This window comes from Rhinopithecus roxellana, chromosome 14 (assembly GCF_007565055.1).
Source record: "Rhinopithecus roxellana isolate Shanxi Qingling chromosome 14, ASM756505v1, whole genome shotgun sequence".
Taxonomy (NCBI): domain Eukaryota; kingdom Metazoa; phylum Chordata; class Mammalia; order Primates; family Cercopithecidae; genus Rhinopithecus; species Rhinopithecus roxellana.
The window spans coordinates 17,928,022-17,949,471 of NC_044562.1; the positions used below are offsets into that span (position 1 = coordinate 17,928,022).

The 21,450-nt window shown below is 52.9% G+C and overlaps 1 protein-coding gene across 1 annotated transcript; it reads right to left on the minus strand.

Annotated features, from left to right (window-relative positions):
• Positions 1-15,695: 15,695 nt before the first annotated feature.
• On the minus strand, positions 15,696-20,866 carry B3GNT7 (UDP-GlcNAc:betaGal beta-1,3-N-acetylglucosaminyltransferase 7). Its single transcript, XM_030917101.1, has 2 exons — positions 20,682-20,866; positions 15,696-18,836 (listed from the first exon to the last, which is right to left on the minus strand). Exons 1-2 carry the CDS (start codon positions 20,690-20,692, stop codon positions 17,642-17,644), a joined length of 1,206 nt encoding a protein of 401 aa, XP_030772961.1. The 5' UTR covers positions 20,693-20,866; the 3' UTR covers positions 15,696-17,641.
• Between the last annotated feature and the right edge of the window lie 584 nt (positions 20,867-21,450).

The window sequence follows — 21,450 nt, forward strand, 5'->3', positions numbered from 1 at the left end:
AATAAGAAAAAGTCAATCCCATTTTAGTAGGTGTAGCAAATAGAAAAGAAGACAAAGACAAATAAGCCAATAGAAAAATAGACAAAGGATATGGACCAACCGTGAAGCAGGCTCACCATGCACTGCTTACCAACTTGTCTGCATCTGATGAGATGGAGCACACTCACATGCACCCAGTTACATGATAAGGGTTTTTCACAGATTGGCAGCAAGGGGCAACAGAGGCCTAGGATTCAATCAGAGCCAATTCCCCAGGCTCAGGCCAGCTGGGCTGATGGAATTTGACTGCATGTGTCCCACCTGCACCATGGCTGAAGAACCCTGAAAAGCAGCCTGCCCTGACCTTTATGCTCTGTGAGTGACTGAGCTGCAGTGTTGAAGGACACCCTGTTTCTTTCTTTCTTTTTTTTTTTTTTTTTTTTGAGACGGAGTCTCACTGTGTCACCCAAGCTGGAGTGCACTGGCCAGATCTCAGCTCACTGCAAGCTCCGCCTCCCGGGTTCACGCCATTCTCCTGCCTCAGCCTCCCAAGTAGCTGGGACTACAGGCGCCCGCCACCTCGCCCGGCTAGTTTTTTGTATTTTTTAGTAGAGACGGGGTTTCACCGTGTTAGCCAGGATGGTCTCGATCTCCTGACCTCGTGATCCGCCCGTCTCGGCCTCCCAAAGTGCTGGGATTACAGGCTTGAGCCACCGCGCCCGGCCCCTGTTTCTTTCTTTCTTTCTTTCTTTCTTTTTTTTTTTTTTTGAGACGGAGTCTCACTCTTGCTGCCCAGGCTGGAGTGTAGTGGCGCCATCTTGGCTCACCGCAACCTCTGCCTCCCAGGTTTAAGCAATTCTCCTGCCTCAGCCTCCTGAGTAGCTGGGATTACAGGTGCCCACCACCACGCCTGGCTAATTTTTTGTATTTTTGGTAGAGACAGGTTTTCACCATGTTGGCCAGGCTGGTCTCAAACTCCTGACCTCAGGTTATCTGCCTGCTTTGGCCTCCCAAAGTGCTGGGATTACAGGTGTGAGCCACTGCGCCCGGCCAAGACACCCTGTTTCTAAGGGTGAACTGGAACAGAGCCTGAGCAATTCTGGCCATCTCCCTCTTATCTCAAGATGTTGCATTTCTAGCACATTCTACAGTTATTTTTCAGAACTACAAGCAAGAAGATGGGAGAACCAGGGTGGTTTAAGGTCACCTGGAGAATCGTCCTGTACAAATCTTTTTCAAGAAAGGAAATATGAATGATTCAAACACATGAAAAGATGTTAACGTCACTAAGAGTAGGAGAAATGCAAATTAAAACAACACTATGTGCATTTTCTTACCTATTAGATTGGTGATGATCACCAGGTTTGCTGACACATTTCATGTACCTGCTGTTTGGGACAATTTCCAGGGAGGGTGAGTTGGGAATAGCTAGTTATCTGTTACGGACTGAGTTGCGTCTCCCCAAAATTCACAAGCTGAAGTCCTAACCTCCAGTACCTCAGAATGTGACTGTATTTGGAGACAGGGTCTTTAAAGAGGGAATTAAGTAAAAAATGAGACTGTTAGGGTGGGGTCCTAATCCAATATGACAGATACTTTTATAAGAGGAGGAAATTTGGGCCGGGCGCGGTGGCTCAAGCCTGTAATCCCAGCACTTTGGGAGGCCGAGACGGGCGGATCACGAGGTCAGGAGATCGAGACCATCCTGGCTAACACGGTGAAACCCCGTCTCTACTAAAAATACAAAAACTAGCCGGGCGAGGTGGCGGGCGCCTGTAGTCCCAGCTACTAGGGAGGCTGAGGCAGGAGAATGGCGTAAACCCAGGAGGCGGAGCTTGCAGTGAGCTGAGATCCGGCCACTGCACTCTAGTCCGGGCAACAGAGCGAGACTCCGCCTCAAAAAAAAAAAAAAAAAAAGAAGAGGAAATTTGGACACATACACGCCTAGACTGAAACTAACTCTGCCAACATCTTAATCTCAGACTTCAGCCTCAGACTATGAGGAAATAAATTTTCTGTTGTTTAAGCCACCCAGTCTGTGGTTCTCTGTTACGGCAGCCCTAGCAAACTAATACACCATCAACCTTGAAATTGAGCTGGAAATTTGACTTCTAGTAATTTGTACTACAGATAGACTGGCATGTGTTCCTGGCATGTGCAAGGATATGCAAAGGTATTGTTTGTAGCAGTCAGGATTCAATCAAGAAGACAGAAGCCGACTCTAGGTATTTCGAGTACAAAGAGAAGCATTGGAAGGGCTGGGAGAGGAAAAGCCAGGAAAGTTCTAGAAGTTAGGGGATGGCAGTAAGTCATCACCAGCGATCCTTGGTGCCGGCAGGGCCAAAGCACATGATGCCCAGGGGGACACCTGGAGCTGCCGGAAGCTGTCACCAAGGATCTCAGGCTGGTCTCGAACTCCTGACCTCAAGTGATCCACCAGCCTCGGCCTCCCAAAATGCTGGGATTACAGGTGTGAGCCACTGCGCCTGGCCAGATCTCAGCTGCTTATAGCACTGCAGTGAGGGTCATGCAGGGTGATGACCAGAAGCCAAGGAAAGGAGTCTGCCATGGGTTTTGCTGCCTACCCATAGCAGGAGAGCAATGGCTTCTGCTTCCTTCATGGGCAGAATTCAGCCTACGACATACTGGAAAGGGGCTCTGGAAATGCAGGGAAATGTAGAAGGGGACGGGAGTGATGTTACATTAATGAGGATCGATCTAGCACTGTCCAGTCACAGGGGCTGGTTAAATACACCATGGTTGGTTCAGATGGAACACCAAGCAGCTTCAAAGGGAATGCAGAAGCTCCATGTGTGCAGAAGGGTCTTTCAGAGTCACTTTTAAGTGAAAAAGCAAAATGCATCAAGCCTGGCATGCTTCATTTTATGTAAAATATAAAAAGAGGGCCATGGCTCCATCTGTGCTCGCATGCCCATGGACGAGCCTGTGGAGCATCCAGAAAGACAGGTGGCAGCAGATAGCACTATGGTGGCTGGTGGGGTGGGGAGTTGGGGGAAAGAAAAACTTGCCTTCACTATGTTCTCTTTTGTAATTTCATACGATGTATTCGTCTGTTTTCACACTGCTGATAAAGACATATCTGAGACTGGGCAATTTACAAAAGAGAGAGGTTTAATGGACTTACAGTTCCACGTGGCTGGGGAGGCCTCACAAGCATGGTGGAAGGCGAAGGGCACATCTCACATGGCAGCAGACAACACAAGAAAGCGTGTGCAGGGAAACTCCCCTTTATAAACCCATCAGATTGTGTGAGACTTATTCACTATCACAAGAACAGAATGGGAAAGACCCATCCCCATGATTCAATTACCTCCCACTGGGTCTCTCCCACAACACGTGGGAATTGTGGGAGCTAAAATTCAAGATGAGACTTGGGTAGGGGCACAGCCAAACCATGTTAATGTGCATGTACACATTCAAAAAGTAAGTAAAATAGTTAAAAAGCAAAGACCAAAAAAAGAGAAACAAACAAACCTAACCAAAGAGGTAGCATGGAAGCTGGAGGGCATCTCTGCACACGGAAAAGGGTTTCTGGGCACACGGTGGGGGCCCAGCTTGGCTGGAGCCCAGGGATTTCATGGTGACCCCTTCTCCAGGGTGTGAATTTTGCTGCCTACCCATACATAGCAGCTGCTGGAGACCAGTGGCTTCTGCTTCCTTCATGGGCAGAATTCAGCCTAGGACATACTGGAAAGGAGCTCTGGAAATGCACAGAGATGTACAAGGGGGCGGGAGTGATGTTACGTTAACAAGGATTAACAAGGATTACATTAACAAGTGCTGTCCATCCACAGGGGCTGGTTAAATACACCATGGTTTGTTCAGATGGAACAGCAAACAACTTCAAACGGAATGCAGAGACTCTGCATTTTCTGCCCCGTGACTCTCAGCAGTGTGGGTGGCCAAAGGGGTGGCCCACAGACTCTGAGAAGGCCCAGAAAGGTTGTGAGGACAGAGCCCTGACCGAAGGAGAAAGCAGTCCCTGTCAACCTGGATAACAGCATCTGCCCTCCTAGTCCCCAGAGTGAGGGGAGCGAGGCCAAGAAACAAGCACTTCCAGCAACACCAAGGGCTTCAAAAGTTCTGTCTGGAGCAAGAACAGGAGCCAGCCTGGGACTGGGGTCTCTGTAGGCCACTGCTTTTCTCCCAGAGCCAGTGATGTGAGGCTGGCACTCAGGCTGGTCAAGGAATACAGAGGAAGACAAGTTCCCCATTCATCCCCTGAAAAGGGGGCTGTACCTGGCGCAGGAGTGTGTCCAGGCTGCTGGGGTGCTGGGGCCCTGCCCTCTCCTTCACCCCTAGATTTCAGTCCAGATGACCCTTTATGAGCTCGTGCTCTTTGTCTGCTACTTTTTTTTTTTTTTTTTTTTTGAGACAAGGTCTTGCTCTATTGCTCAGGCTGGAGTGAAGTGGCACGATTATAGCTCACTGTAACTTTGAACTCCTGGGTTCAAGCGATCCTTCTGCCTCAACCTGCTGAGTAGCTAGGGCTACAGGGGTGCACCACTGCGCTGGCTAATTTTTGAATTTTTTGTAGAGATGGGGTCTCACGATGTTGCCCAGGCTTGTCTGGAACTCCTGGAATCAAGGGAGCCTCCCAAAGTGCTGGGATTACAGGGCGAGCCACCACACCCAACTGCCTGCTACTTCTTGTTTTATGGAGGTCCTTTTGGTTTTTCTTTTTTCCTTTTTGAGACAGGGTCTTACTCTGCCGTCCAGGCTAGAGTGCAGTGGTGCAAACATGGCTCACTGCAGCCTCGACTTCCTGGGCTCAAGTGATCCTCCTGCCTCAGCTTCCCTGATAGCTGGAACCACAGGTGTGCACCACCACGCAGGGCTAATCTTTTAAATTTTTTGTAGCAATGGGTCTCCCAGGCTGGTCTTGAACCCCCAGGTTCAAACCATCCTCCCACCTGGGCCTCCCAAAGTGCTGGGATTACAGATGTGAGCCACTGTGCCCAGCTACTTCTTGTTTTTCAATTTTAAAACACATAGGTGGAAATTGTTGTGTTTATGTGTGACTTTAGACACACATTGTTCAATCTAGCACACCTACCATTCTGAGGTACCTGGCTCCTCCTGGCTGTCCTATTTAAGTTGGTTTATTTTTTCCTGGCTATCTCATTCCTTTATTATTTCACTTTCGTATCTTTATTTTCCTTGAATTTTGCACGGCCTTTGGCAATTTCAACCCTTGGGCATTTTAGCTGAGTTACGGTTTATCCTTTCAATTTTTGTGCATCTGGTTTCCTCTGTGCCAAGTTACTTACCTTGGTGGAGGATCCTAGGGTGGAGGGAACACGAAGCTTCTCTCTGTGACTCCACTGCAAGGTCCCAACCCCAACATCAGAGGGAAGGGCCTGACCCCACAGGTCTTGGGGGGCAGCCACAGTTAGCCCCACCACGCAGCAGGTGCCCTAAGGGAGCCTTCTGGTCCACAGTTGGTCAGCAATGCCCCCGGGCTACTCACGGGGAACCCAGGTGGTCCTAGAAAGGTCAGAGGCACCGGTGGTGGGTGAACAATAGTAACCTGTGTGCAGAGTCAACGACATTGACGAGAAGGCAGTGGGTGAGGCCCAGCCGTGGAGGGAATCATCCAGGAGAAAAACCCCATGGGTATTATCACCCAGGATCATTTGAGAAGAGAAGGCCGGATCTGCCCCTGACAGGGAGACCACTGATCAATAGTGAAGCAGGGTATTTCCTTGACCCCTTCTCAGGACTTGTGACAGGGGTGCCTCATTTACTCAGCCCACTGCTCTCAACTCCTCGTGGGAGGCAGCACATGAGCAAATGAGGCGGGAACTGGAGTGCAGGAGTGCTGGAACCAGCCAGCTGTTTCAGTGTGGGCGGGATCAGACTCCACTCTCTCAGATCCACCGCATTCCACCCCTCGTGAAAGGGAGCACACAGGTGAGCGGGTGCAGGAGCTGGAGCAAGCGCTTTTGGGCACCGGCAGCAATGAACTTCATTCAGGCCCCACGACAGTGTCCAGGCAGGGTGCCTGCGACTCCTGGGGCCCCAGAGGCCATGTTAGAGTGCTCTTTCAGCTCTGCTGTCCATGGACTTAACAACATTAAATATATTCATTATTGTAAAAAATAATAATAATAAAAACAAGTGAGTTATGTTTCAACTCAACATTGCAGGAAAATAACTTTATTTTTATTTTTTTTTTTGAAACAGGGTCTCACTCTGTCACTCAGGCTGGAGTGCGGTGGTGCCATCTTGGCTCACTGCAACCTCTGCCTTCCAGGCTCAAGCGATCCTCCCACCTCAGCCTCCCAAGTAGCTGGGACTATAGGCGTGCCTCCAGGCCCAGCTGATCTTTGTATTTTTGGTAGAGATGGGGTTTTTCCATGTTGCCCAGGTTTCATACTTTTCAATAAGATTTAAAATCTACTCATGGCAGGGTGTGGTATCACGTGCCTGTAGTCCTAGCTACTCAGGAGGCTAAGGCAAGAGGATCGCTTGAGCCCAGGAGGTCAAGGCTACAGTGTGCTATGATCACTCCACTGCCCTTCTGCCTGGTTGACAGAGCAGAACTCTGTCTGTAAAAAAAGAAAAAATTAATTTTAAAAATAAAAAATTAAAAATCTATTCATATATGAATAATTCTTATACTTTCACACTTTAAACTGCATTTAATTAACTTGTTAATTACATTTGTCTTTCATTGAATTTGGCATAGGTTTAGCTCTTTTAATGCTTTTTAAAAAAATAATTGACTTGGATTAATTTATCTACTGCTTTCAAATTCATTAAATTTGACTCACATCTCTCTTATGTCTTCATTATTTCCTTTTTCTGGTTTTGTTTTAGTCTGTTTTAAAGTTCTTTTCCGGCCTGGGTGTGGTGGCTCATGCCTGTAATCCCAGCACTTTGGGAGGCCAAGGAGGGCAGATCACCTGAGGTCAGGAGTTCGAGACCAGCCTCAACATGGCGAAACCCCATCTCTACTAATAATACAAAAATTAGCTGGGTGTGGTGGCAGGTGCCTGTAATCCCAGCTACTCAGGAGGCTGAGACAGGAGAATCACTTGAACCCAGGAGGTGGAGGACGTTGCAGTGAGCCGAGATCATATCACTGCACTCCAGCCTGCGCGACAGAGCAAGACTCCATCTCAAAAAATAAATAAATAAAGTTATTTTCTGGCCCAGCGTGCTGGCTCGTGCCTGTAGTTTCAGCACTTTGGGAGGCTGAGGTGGATGGATGAATTGAGCCCAAGAGATTGAGACCAGCCTGGGCAACATCAAGAAACCCTATCTCTACTGAAAATACAAAAATTAGCTGCGCCTGGAGGGCATGCCTATAGTCCCAGCTACTTGGGAGGCTGAGGTGGGAGGATCACTTGAACCTGGAAGGCAGAGGTTACAGTGAGCCAAGATGGCACCATCGCACTCCAGCCTGGGTGAAGAGTGAGACCCTGTTTCAAAAAAATAAATAAAAATAATTTTCCTGCAATGTTGAGCTGAAACATTAGTTCACTTGTTTTTATTTTATGTTTTACAATAATAAATGCATTTAAAGTTGTTAAGTTGGGCAATGTTCAGCAGCGACAGCCTTAAGCCCAAGGCCTGACATGTAATACCCCTTGAAGTCAAAATGATGTAAACTGATATTAAAATTATGTGGTGTTCCCGATTTCAAAACAACGAACCATGATAGTTTTTACTTTCTCTTTGACTCAACAGTTATTTAAGAAACAGGCTAGGATTTTTGTCATTGTTCTTGTTCGGTTTACTTTTGTGGGTATTTTATGATTTACCGTATATTGTGGACATAGCGTTTGGCCTGTTTAATTTCTGCCTTGGGGATACTTGATGTCGTCTTTCCTTCAAATACACATACATGGTAAAGGTTTCATATGTGAAGATACAAGCTGTGTGTGGTACAGAATTGGATACAGATCTTTGATTCAAACTGCTCATGGTATTGTCTGGGTCTTTGATGTCTTTGATTTATTTTTATTTTTTGAGATGGAGTCTTGCTCTGTTGTCCAGGCCACGCCTGAGTGCAGTGGTGGAATCTCGGCTCACTGCAACATCTGCCTCCTGAGTTCAAGAGATTCTTCTGCCTTAGCTTCCCAAGTAGCTGGGATTGCAGGCGCATGCCACCACACGCAGATAACTTTTTTATTTTCAGTAGAGATGGGATTTCACCATGTTGGTCAGGTTTGTCTTGAACTCCTGGCCTTAAGTGATCCACCCACCTTGGCTTCCCAAAGTGCTGGGATTACAGGCGTGAGCCACCTGCCTGGGCTGATGTCTTTGATTTTGGTAAGTTAAATCTCTTCTAGGTTGTTAAATAGTATGTTAAAGACTCCCTGTATTTGTGTTTCTGGCAATATCTCTCTGTACTGCCAACATTTTTCTTTTTTTCTGAGTGTTTAGGTTTTTTCTTTTTTTTTTGAGACAGAGTCTCGCTCTGTCGCCCAGGCTGGAGTGCAGTGGCCGGATCTCAGTTCACTGCAAGCTCCGCCTCCTGGCTTTACGCCATTCTCCTGCCTCAGCCTCCCGAGTAGCTGGGACTACAGGCGCCCGCCACCTCGCCCGGCTAGTTTTTTGTATTTTTTAGTAGAGACGGGGTTTCACCGTGTTAGCCAGGATAGTCTCGATCTCCTGACCTCATGATCCGCCCGTCTTGGCCTCCCAAAGTGCTGGGATTACAGGCTTGAGCCACCGCGCCCAGCCGGTTTTTTCTTTTTTAACACGACATCCACTTATTTTGCCATAGTCCCATAGGTCAGGAGACCAGTACAGCGTGGCTACGTTCTCTGTCCAAGCTGAAATCAGGGTGTTGGCCGGCTGCATCCCTCCCCTGGAATTTAGGGTCCTCTTCCAAGCTCATTTCTATTACTGGCAGAATTCAGTATGAAGTTCCTATTTCCTTGCTGGCTGCCAGCCAGGGGTTGCTGTTAGCTTCTAGAAGTTGCTATCATTCCTTGTCACCTTGTCCCTCCATCTTCAGGTCAGCAATGGCATGTGAATTCTGCTTCTAGTCTGACTTCTTCTGCCGCCAGTGGGAGAAAGCTCTCTGCTTTTAAGGTCTCATGGGATTAGCTGAGGCCCATCCAGAATATCGCCTTTTTTTTTTTTTTTTTTTGAGACGGAGTCTCGCTCTGTCGCCCAGGTCGGAGTGCACTGGCCGGATCTCAGCTCACTGCAAGCTCCACCTCCCGGGTTTATGCCATTCTCCTGCCTTAGCCTCCCGAGTAGCTGGGACTACAGGTGCCCGCCACCACACCCAGCTAGTTTTTTGTATTTTTTTAGTAGAGATGGGTTTTCACCATGCTAGCCAGGATGGTCTCGACCTGACCTCATGATCTGCCTTTCTCAGCCTCCCAAAGTGCTGGGATTACAGGCTTGAGCCACCGCGCCCAGCCAATATCTCCCTATTTTAAGGTTAATTGTGCCATGTAACTTAAGCTAATTACAGCGGTGACATCTCATCATATGCAGAGATAGGTTCCAGGGAGCTGGGCAGGACATCTCTGGGGTGCTGGGTTTACTGTGCTGCACACTAGAGAAGGTACATTTTATCAGGCACCCTCTATTTTCTTTTCTTTCTTTTTCTTTTTTTTTTTTTTTGAGACGGAGTCTCACTCTGTGGCCCAGGCTGGAGTGCAGTGGTGTGATCTCAGCTCACTGCAACCTCCGCTTCCCGGATTCAAGCAATTCTCATGCCTCAGCCTCCCGAGTAACTGGGATTACAGGATGTGCCACCATGCTGGGCTCATTTTTTCTATTTTTAGTAGAGACAGGGTTTCACCAAGTTGGCCAGGTTGGTCTTGAATTCCTGACCTCAAGTGGCCCACCTGCCTCGGCCTCCCAAAATGCTGGGATTACAGGCATGAGCCACTGCACCCAGACCCACCTCTATTTTCTAAGTGCTAAACAACATGGTTCCAAAGCATAACTGAAAAGCAGATTGGTTGCTCACCGCATGTAGAGTCCAACGAACAAGAGTGAAGTCTGGTACAAGAAAAGTGAATGTATTCTAAAGGTAGCTTGGGTCCTGCTGTTAAATGTGCTGCTTCACCTTTGGAGCAGAACATGGACACTTTTATAAGGTGGGGGGTGAGGAAGTGTGCAAGGCAAGTGTTCCCCTGTGGCCCCGTGTCTTATCTACTAGATAATTGATTGCTGCTTTCTCGGGCAGAAATAAGTTGTAAAAGTGGCCAAGGGAGCGTGGTTTTGACATATCCTCCTGGAAGATGAAGGTCACTTCCAGCTTGCAGGGCAGAACTTCCAAGGCCACCCCATGGAGGTAAAAGTTCCATGGTGAGTATGCTTTGGTCTGCAAATCAACTGTCAGCAAATCGACTGTCAGCTCTCAAGGAAAGATCTGTCTTGGAGCACTTCGAAGAAATTGCCCTGAAGGGAATGTCTAGTTAGCAGGAGGTGAACGGTTATATTTGCATTTCTGAAGGGTTGAATAGGAAACGGGAAGGAGGGAAAGAGGAGAGAATAGAAAAAAAAAAGTAATTCATTCCGTTTTTCTTAGAAAAAATGGGAGCACTTGATTGCAAAAGTACTTAAAATAAAATCTAGCAAGAAACATTCGACTAGGTTTCCAGTAGCTGAGCTATCTGAGCTAAGCCTGGCCTCCCCATCAGCGCTTAGCAAACTGCAGGTGGTTTTAGCAAATTGCAGGCAGTCATGGTGGACAAGCAGCTGTTTCCAGACTTGCCTCCGTCCTCCAGACCCTAGCACGTGTTCTGAGTGGTGGTTAACATGCGGCTTTTGCAGTTAGGCCACCTGAGAGCAATCTCAACCTGTCCCTTTCCAGGTAGGCAGCTCCAGTATGGGGAGTGGCTGTTTTATGTTTCTGTCCTGCATCAGCCCCTGAGGCAGGCATCTGTGTACTGTCACTTCTGTGGGCCCACAAATCTCCTTGCTGGTCGCAACCAGTTCGGGCATAATTTCTTTTTTCCTTTTCTTTCTTTCTTTTTTTTTTTTTTAGACAGGTTCTCATTCTGTCACGCAGGCTGGAGTGCAAGGGCACTCCAACCTCAACCTCCCAGGATCCTCCCATCTCAGCTCCCCCTCAACCCTCAGTGGCTGGGACTACAGGTGCTCATGCCACCATGCCTGGCTAATTTTTGTACTTTTTTGTAGAGATGGTGTTTCACCATGTTGCCAGGCTGGTCTCAAACTCCTGAGCTCAAGCGATCCGCCCATCTAGGCCTCTTAAAGTGCTGAGGTTACAGGTGTGAGCCACCAGGCCCAACTGAACTGAATCTCATGTCACTTGAAACCAAACATATCCTTACCATCATTGGCTTTATATATTAAGATTTTATGAAAAATTGATTATTGTATCAGTTGTCTGTGAGATCAGATACTAAACAATTAGAACAGCAAACTGTATCCTGCTATCCAAGGCTTTAGTTCTGACCTCACCAGGCCTGTGAGGGTGGGCCCCCAGCAGGGATTTCTGAGGTCCTGAAGGGGCTGCACTCACCTCCCTGGCCGGTGAAACAAGATCATTTCTCCTTTCCTGGTACAGGTCCCTAAGGTGGCCTTGAGGGTCTCCAAGCCCCCTTACTCCCTCCGAGGCTGTCGGGATCTCGCACATTTCTCCTAAGCCTCCGGCCTGAGCTTGGTGGAAAGGCTCACAGAGGGCGGGGCACGGTGGCTCACGCCTGTAATCCCAGCACTTTGAGAGGCCGAGGCAGGCGGATCACGAGGTCAGGAGATCGAGACCATCCTGGCTAACACGGTGAAACCCCGTATCTACTAAAAATACAATAAAATAAAAAATAAAAAAATTAGCCAGGCGAGGTGGCGGGCGCCTGTAGTTCCAGCTACTCTGGAGGCTGAGGCAGGAAAATGGCGTGAACCCGGGAGGTGGAGGTTGCAGTGAGCCGAGATCGTGCCACTGCACTCCAGCTTGGGCGACAGAGCGAGACTATGTCTCAAAAAAAAAAAAAAAAAAAAAGGGCTCAGGGAGGAAAGTCTTCCTTACAGAGATGAGCCAGGGAAAGGAACAATCAGCCCCTGGAATCTCAGTGCCAGGAAGCAATTCCTGTTAACAGCTTGGTGTGGCGCTTTCCAGCATAAATCCGCATAAAAAGGATGCCCTGGGGTACAAGTAATGGAGTTCCAGATTTCACACAACCTGCTCAAATCTTGCAGTCCCCCATCCACCTCAGCGTTACTATGCCCCCAGCGGTCAGTTGGGGGCGCTCCCTCCCCTCTCCTGGGATTGCCAGGGCCGGGACTCACCCAGCCCTCCAGCCCGGCCAGCCCCTTGCTCCCCGCGGGGTCCCGTCCCGACCCGCGGCCCTGCAGCCGGCACTGGGGGGGGTCTACGCCGCCTTGTACCCCACGCCTCGCCCAGCCCCGCCGGCTGGTCCCGAGAGGAGATGCCCTCGCCCGGGTCGCGCACCGGGTGGCGCCGAGATCCCCACCTCCTCCGCAGGCCCCCGGGATCCAGCGGATGCCACCGCCACCACATACACACAGGGCTCACCCCACCCTCGACGGCCGAACGCGTTGTACTCTGCACAGCTCAGGCGGGTTCCGCGAGGGGCTCTGCGTCGCACAGCGCCCCGGGACGCCCGCGCCTACCCGGCAGCTCCTGGCTGCCCGGCGACGAGGAGCCGCGGGGGGCAGTCGGAGCCCGAGGGGGTAAGCTTCGTCAGGGGTGAAGGCAGGGATTCCGTGCATTCCTGTGGGATTCGATCGCACCGAGGAAAAACAAAGCCAAGGTGATTTGTGATAGGTCACAGGCTGCACGGCAAGGTCAGTCAATCCCAGCCCGGGCCGGTAGTTCCCAACTCGGGTGCTGGCCAGTCACCTGGTATCAAAAAAAAGTGCCTGGGCTCACGCCCCACCCACTCACTCGTTCGGATTCATTCTGTCTGGTTGCGATCTGGACTAGATATTTTCTCAAATCCCCGGGGGGCAAAAGCCTCTAAAAGGATTGAGCTCTAAGCTTTGGCTCACTTTGGAAGGGTCTATAGCGAGTATACAATGTATTCCAAGATTCAAGTTTTGTTTTAGAAATACAAGCAAAAATTGCATTCTGTTCAATAATGTATCTGTGTTCATTTTCACGTAAAGGCAATTGGTAAAAGGCAATTTTCAGAAAAAGATAAATTCATGACCCTTGTTCAGAAATAAAAAATGAGCATGTGTTAAAGATTTATTTTACTCATAAGAAGGGCAAGGCAGATGTTATAACTGGTTCAAAGGAGACATCAAAAAGCACAAATTTATATGGAGTGAAGGAATTGAATTGCAAACAGAGGCAAACTGGTTTTTCCACCGCGGGGGTGTGGGGGGGTGTGTGTGGAAGAGAAGTCAATGGAAACTTCACCTGACAAGACAGTTTGCAAAGCCCTCAGTACCTGCAACTTAAAAAGAGGTGCAAAATAGCTCAAAGACCGTGAATGGGGCTGGAAGCAGACAGGTCCGGCTGTGCTTTAGATAATGTATAGTGTTTCACTGGAACAGAAAAGTTTTTCTTCACAATAGCTTAAATAACTATCTGGAAACATTTATTTCTTACAGCCCTAATAACTCTGGGCTCCCCCAAACACCGCAATTTCAATCGCTCATTGGACATAACATTTTCCTCCTTTTAGACAGAAACAACACACACCGATTTATGACTAAGTTACTACTAAGGAAAAAGGAGGGGAGGCTGGAGGCTCTTGGGAGACAGTAAGGTATGGGGGTTAGGCGTGCAGGGCACAGAGTTCAAATCGTGCCTGTCACACAACAGCCGTGGGATCCTTCTCTTAGGACCCTCCATTTTACTGGTTTACACGGTGTATAACAGGATTCCAGAAGCTTCCTCCTGCTCCTTCTCAGTTTAAGGTGCACAGAATAAGTCACCTAGGAACAGGCTTTCTTTGTTAAGAGTAGGATTCTTTGAGTGGTCTCCTTTAGTTATGTAAATGTGGCTGAGTAGGCACCCATTACCCTGGGGGAAGAGTGGAACTGGACTTTTTGAGGCCTGACAAAAGCTGCCCCTTTTCAAGGCCCCTTGGAATGCAAAGCCGGTTGCAGGGGAGGAGGGAACCACTTTGCAAAGCCAGGGCTTTTGAGGAGGAAAGAGTTAAGACCCTGGGACTAACTTAACTAAAATCTACTGTCTAAAAAGTTGCTTCACCAGGCCAGAGAGAACCTGAGTGAGTCTGTGGGATTCCCCCACAGACTGTGTAGCTGACTGGGAGCCACAGGACCCAGCACCCATGGCATGCTGCTGCTCTTTGGGGAAAGGTCGTTGAGCTTGTGAGGGTGACTGAGAGAAGGGTAACTTTGTTTTGGAAGCATAGGCCCCACCACAGCCTGTGCAGTGAAGGTAGCCAAGCCTCAGAAGCCACAGGACTGTGCAGGCCCGCTGTTCCACAGCGCCACTGTGTGGAGAGAGAGGGAACAACTGGAGATGATTGTTCAGACTTTCCATAGAACGCTCTCTTTGGAGGAGGGAAACCCCCGAGGTTCTTGGACAATTTGAGTGGGTTCCAAGAGGGTGATATTGGATTTTTCTGCCAATAATGATCCATGAGGGATTTGAGCAATCAATGAGAAAAATTAAAAAGTAACCGTATTTGTACCCTGAGTTAGAGTCATATTGACCACACGGTAACTGTTTACCAGGGTGCCAGGCATATGAAATGTGCTCCATAAAATGTCAGTTGTTATCATTACCACGAAACAAGACTAAATGCCTGATTTAGAATGGGCCAGAGTGAGCCAGAGGGAGGGGTGGAGGTGCCTCAAAACTGCACTCTGCTCCCTCAGGCTGCCGTGAACCCCTGCTCCTTGTCCCTCTGTGCTCAGGATAAAGTTTTAAAGTACTCCTGAACTTAGAAGACCTGAGAACCTGCCCTGCCTGCCTCCCAGCCTCCCACCCCTTCTTTCACCGCAGGTCCAGCCCCAAGAGGAGCTCCTTTCTGCTTCAGAATGCATCCACTCTGCTCCCAGCAGCCCTTGGTATACATGGTTCCTTCTGCCTGATCCTTCAGGGGCAGCTGAACCCATAACCGCCTCTGGGCCTCCACCTGGGTGGGCCTGGATCCTGTGGCCCGTCCATCTCCATTTTCTGGGTGTCCCTGGGCTGCCCTCTCCCATGCTGAACTGTGAGCCCCAATCCCTTCTCTGCAGCCCAGAGCAGGACCTGGCTTCTGAGGGTGAGGAGGGACAAACAGGGCTGGCATCACAGTCGCAGGCCTCCCTCAGAAGCTTCTAGCACTTGGTTTAATGCTCAATGCTCTGCTGTGGCAATCTTAAATTCTTTTTTTTTTTTTTTGAGACAGTGTCTTGCTCTGTCACCCAGGCTGGAGGGCAGTGATGTGATCACAGCTCACTGTAGCTTTGACCTCCTGAGCTCAAGGGATCCTCCCACCCCAGTTTCCCAAGGCAATCTCTGGTAACTTTGGCCCCAGACAGGTGCGTGCCATGACTCTGAGGTCATTTAAAAATTTTTTGTACAAAAAAATTAGCCGGGCATGGTGGCGGGCATCTGTAGTCCCAGCTACTCGGGTGGCTGAGGCAGGAGAATGGTGTGAACCTGGGAGATGGAGCTTATAGTGAGTTGAGATCACACCACTGCACTCCATCCTGGGCGACAGAGTGAGACTCCGTCTCAAAAATAATAATAACAATAATAATTTTTTTCATAGAGACAGGGGTCTCACTATGTTGCCCAGGCTGTTCCCAAATTCCTGGGCTCAAGCCATCCTCCCACCTCAGCCTCCCAAAGTGTTGGGATTACAGGCATGAGCCCGGCCTTTAAAATTCTTAATACCTTTTTAGAACCAGGGTCCTGTAATTTCATTTTGCACTGGGCTCTGCAAATGATGCAGCCAGCTGGCCAAGAGGGAACTGTGGGAAGACCTGGGCTGAGGAGGGAGAAACAGCAGCAGCACTGTCCCCTTTTCTTTCCTGGGCATCTGAGCGCCCTGGGGTTCCCCGGAGCTGGGTGCAGGCAGGGAGCTGCTGGCTGGCTTGCTCACACTGCTGCCCGAATGACTCTTCTCCTGGGGGCAGCTCCCTCCCCACCTTGGAGGTCAGCAGCTTGGGCCAAGGTCCCTGGCACAGGGCCATAGACTATTTCAGTGCTTTCAGGTTGATTGGAAGTGACATCAGGGAGCCCACCGGCCTCTGTACGGCCAACCTAATCCCACCCGCTGAAATACTAGCTTCGGGGCCAACTCTGGCCTCACCCTCGGCAGGGACAGGAAGGTATTGGCCACGCTTGAGCCACAGCTCAGCTGTCCACCAGGGCACAGTCAAGGGCTGGGTGCATTGCTCGCTCCCAGGTTTTTCTGTTGCCGTACTCCCATGCCCACTTTAGCACTCAGCCCCACCTAAATCCCTTCCAGAAGTCCTTGTGCACCCACCAGCCAAGAACAAGGAACAAGCTGTGTCTTCAGAAATCTCTGGTAACCTTGGCCCCGGACAGGCTCTCTGATGGAGCTGGGAACAGGAAGTTTCACACCAAAAAAAAAAAAAAAAAAAAAAAAGGTCCCATTTTATTGAGAAAATAGTGTCAATCCCTCCATCTTTCCTAGGTGACCCCCACTGAGGTAGGAGGTGGCAACTTTCTGCACCCACCCCCACGGCTGATCCATCCCTTCACTGGGGCAGATGCTGGTCTGCTAGGCCCTGGAGAAGCAGGGTGCAGTGGGGCAGGGCTCTGGAGGGGGCTGGGCTGTGAGAGGCCTGGGGGTGCTGAGGGTAGGCAGCTGGAATGAGGGAAGGGAAGGGAGGACACCACCCCCTCCTGAAGCCTGGAGCCTTCTCCCTCCAAATTCTTCATAAATAAAACTTCACAGTAATAGAGGAATGTCCACTTCCAGGGCCAAACCGGCTGCTTTCCAGCCAGGGAGCCAGGCCTGGGCTGGTGGGGGCTGCAGGAGGAACTCGCCTCGGATGGGGGTCAGCAGCTCTGGGACTTCGGGGGGCCAGGAGCGCTGCTCTTCTGCCCTGTGTCGGGGTGGGGTAGGAATGCAGCCCCAGGGAGGTTCTGAGGGGTGCTGAGGTAGTCAGAGCGGTCGCCCTTCCAGACCTTACAGGACACAGCCAGGAGCAGAGGCCCTGGAGCAGAGGCAGCCCGTCTCCAGGCAGGCCTGGGGCTGTGGAGAACCTGCTGGGCTCTGTCTCCCAGGAGACCAGGGCATGGACTGGTGGGTGCCTGTGAGCCTGCACAGGGTTGAGTTTCTCCTGCCAGGGCCACCTGGCCTCTGGGGAGACTGAGGCATTTCACAGAAAACTCTTCCCTGTGAAGACAAGGGGCGGTCACAGACCCATCAGGTCAGGCCTAGCCCAGGTACCTGAGCACAGGGTTCCTCCAGAGGTCACCAGGACCTCCCACCACGTCTGAGGGGCCAGCAATGGACCCAGGTCAGGAGGGCTGCCAGGGCCTGGCACCTTGCTCCTCAGAGAGGGCCTCCAGACTGGGCAGATCCAACCGTTCCTGGGCCTCAGTTTCCTAGAATTATCCATACAGGGAGGTCACTTTCTGGCTACCTGCACCCCACCACACCCAGTGGCACGTAGGCCTCAACCCTCCACCTCCCCTTGGGTACCAAGGGCTAGGCCTGGGCACTGTGGCTCCAGCCCCGATACCATGGGGACTCAGGAGCACGTTCCCTGGCCTGTCCCAGTGGCCCGGCTGGGGTCAGAGCACCTGGAGCTTGCGGGAGCAGGTGAGATTGCTGTGCACCAGCCCCCACATAGCCAGCAGCTCAGGGGGCAGCAGCTTGTGCACCACGAGCATGGCACGGAAAAAGCACGGCTCCTTGTTCATGCGGCTGTTGCGGTTCCTGGAGATGCCAAAAGTCTTGAAGCCCTCGTGGGCCATGGGCTGCACGCCCAGCACCTCCAGGCACATGCCCAGAAAGACATCGTCGATCGGGTAGAGCTCCAGGGTGTCGCAGGCATGGTGCAGGCGCCGGGCCAGGCTGCCGGCCATGAGGAAGCCACCGCCACCTGCGTATGGAGGATAGCTGGCCTTGCTGTACAGGGCCCCGGGGATGTAGTATTTATTATCTTTCCTGCGGATGGGCCGAGCGTGTTGCAGGACGTCACCCACGAACAGGTTTTCCTGTGGCTGCCGGTCAGCCAGAAATTCTAGCAAGTTGGTGGGGTTGACGAAGACGTCATCGTCGCCTTTGAAAATGAAGGGGACGTGGGGGCAGTAGATGTCCAGCCACTTGAGGAAGTGGATCTCCTTGAGGGTCAGGTTGAAGAAGGTGTCGAGAAAGTCCCACTGCAGGATGTCGCCGTAGAGGCGGTCTTCATAGGCCAGCAGCTGCTGGTAGTGCGTGCGCTCCTCCTGCTTGGAGGCCGTGCCCAGCAGGAAGAGGGTGCGCACGGCACCTCGGCCCCTACCCACGGACTCCCGCTCGCGGCCCCAGGTCTGGCGGATGGCCTCGCGGCGGTCGTGCTGCGTGATGACCGACTTGACAACCACCAGCAGGTAGACATCGCCCCCGCACTTCTCTGGGTGGTTCAGCAGCATGGGGAAGTAGCGGCAGTGGCGGTAGAAGAGAAACTGCCGGAACTGCGGCTCCAGGCCCTTGAACCAGGGCTGGTGGGTCAAGTTGATATTGGCTGAGCAGTTAGTGGTGGTCACATCCCAAGCCTGAGGCCCCTGAGAGGCCATGGGCGTAGGCGCAGCCACATCTTGCGGTTTCTTCCAGAAGTTGTTGGGGTTCACCAGCTGTCCATTTGGTTTCTGGGCCTTCTGTGGCTCCAGGGTGGGTGGCAGAGGCTCCTGCAGAAACTGACGAGGGGTGAGACTGCGCTGGAACACCGTCAGGGCCACGAGCAGGCCCAGGGCCAGGCACAGACTCCGGTAGACAGTTTTCTTCCTGTAGGGGAGAGTGGACAGTACAGAGGAAGAGAAAAGATGAGCCCAGGACTTTCCTGGCGCCCCCCCTTGGAAAGCTGGGTGGTCCCAGATGGGCAAGTGGACCTGGGCACAGGCTCAGTCCCAGAGCTCCTCAGTGGTCAGGGGAGGGTCCCGCTTCCTCTCCCACCGTGCCCTCTCTCTCACCCACCCTGCCCTCTCCTCAAGGAGCACTGAGTGGTTTACAACCTGTCTGGGCCACAATTTCTTCTTCCTCCAAATGGGGCTAAAACACAGGATTGGAGTGCTATATAAAGTACCAGGAAGTGGGTGTGCTGTTGGGGGAATGCTGTCACCTTATCAGGAAGGGGTCAGGTAGAAACCTCTGCCCTGTTCCCCAACCCTGGAACCCCAATGCCTTTCATTTCCCTGTGCAACCCCCACAGCTGTAGGTATTGGTGTCATTAGATGACTCAGAGCCAGAGTCATTGAGAGGGCACCCTCTGACCCTCTGTGCCACCTGGGAGCTCTATCACATGTGGGGTACACTGGAGAGCAGCTTGAACTTGGGACCTGAGGAAGACTGGCCCTCCTCCCCCTTCTCCAGTCTGCCTCACACAACACAGAGCAGCCCTCATGGTTGATGGAGGCCCAAGGACGCGGTGAGCACCTCTAGCATGGCACTGCCCCCACCCCTACCTTAACATCCCCAGCTCATAACACCCCATTAGAAGACATGAGGCTCCAGCTCTACTCCCTGGGAGGGGGCACATTTGCATCCCCAGCCCTTGAGGGACCCTCCTTGCCCAGAGACCCCCCGTCACACCCACTTCAGAAGGAGAAATTAGAGCTCTCTGCCAGGAGTGCTGGTCGCCCCAAGCCCGCACCCCTGTCCTGAAGGACCTCCTCTCTTCATCTCACCCTCCGGGGGCTGCCAGGACACCTGCCCGACCCTCCCCAGTGGAGACCTGGGGGCTGAGAGCTCTGGGGATGCAGAGTGGCCTTCCAGGGCCAGCCTAGCAGAGAGATGGCGCTGACCTCCAAGGGGGAGGAGCAGGGTGGCAGGAGAGACAGGGAGCCCGTGGAGACGCCTGGGTTGCCCTGAGGGCTGGCCTGGTTGCAGGTCCAGCCCCTAGGGTGAATGCAGGCTGAGCCCCATAGAGCTACATTTTCCCCATAGGGTCCCCAGGTTGCCAGGGCACGTGGTTGGAGGAAGACAGGGGCACCTTAGGTGCGGGCTGGGGGTGTGACCCAAGGTCCAGCTCTCCGGGGAGGGGAACAGAGGGCTCCGGATCCGGCCCTGCCAGCCCTAGGGGTTCCAGGGAAGCCGCCCACCGAGGCCGGCACGGGGGAGGTCGGGGGGTGCACAGGGAGGGCAGCGAGGCCCTGGGCTGCGGGCGCTCCACCTGCTGGGTCCGCTCCATTCGTAGGGAAAGCACCAGAGAGGCGGAGAGGGGCCGGGCGGGCGGCGGCCGGAGGTCCCGCGGAAGGAAGCCCCGAGAGGAGGAGAGTGGCCCGGGCGCAGGGGGCCCTCGGGGGTCTGGAAGGGCGAGGGGACCCGGCTGCCGGCAAGACCTGGGGTCACCGCCGGGGTCCTGGAGCGGTGACGGGGCCGCGGGGCCGGAGAGCTGAGCGCGGCGCCCCGAGAACCCCCGCTACCCCCCACGGATCCAGGGCCGCGTACCGCGAACATCGCCGCCGCCGCCGCGCCCGCCCGTCCGTCACCGGGAAACTGAGGCCGGCGCGGCGCGCGCGCGGGAGCATCTCCCATCCCGGGAGTCCTGGCGCCCGTCTGTGGCCGCAGAGGAGGGAGAGCCCCGGGCCCGCACCCCCGCCCAGGCCCCCGACGGGCCCCCGCCCCACTCACCACAGCGACATGGCGGCCCGGGCCGGAGCAGCGGAGGGGCGAGCAGCTCGCAGCTCTGGGCGCCGCGGCTCGGGCCGGCGGGACGGCGGGCGGGCGGGGACGGAGGCCGGGCCGCGCCCCCGCCGCGACTTTCCTCTTCCCGGCCGCGGGGGGAGGGGCCGGCAGGGGCGGTGGCCCAGGTGCCTTAACCCCTTCGGCACCCCGGGCCCGCCCCACCGCCGCCTGGCGGGGACCACCCCATTTCTCCAAGACTGCCCCTAGGCTCCCCAAACGCGCCTAGCAGACAGTGTACGGCCGAGGCGGGGCTTCGGAGCCCGCGGGGGTCACCTCCAATCCCGGGGACGCCTGTTCCTGGCGGAGCCTCCTGGGTGGGGGTGGGGGTTCGCCGGCGCCCCCTGGACTTGTGCGAAACCTGAACACCCGGTCCCCTCCAAGACCCTGGGGCACCCCAAAGCCCGGCCATTTCCCTCTGGCCCCACTCGGACTTGTCTTTGGGGCCAGAGGCAGACAGGGGGCCCTTTTCTCCCTCTGCTACCTTCTGCCCCTGCACCTTTCCCCTGCCCAGGCAGACCCCTTTCCCAGCTGTTGGGCTACCTCGGGCCAGGAGCAAAGCCAGCCACTAGGGGAAGAGGCCGTGTGAGGCTGGGCTCCATGTCAGGACTCGCCCAGGCTGTGGCTCTGGAAGCCTTCTTTGTGCCCCCACCGTGTCCCCCTCTCCACCTCTGGGGTTCCTCCGACCTCTGAGGGCTTCCTACCACCAGGGACAGCC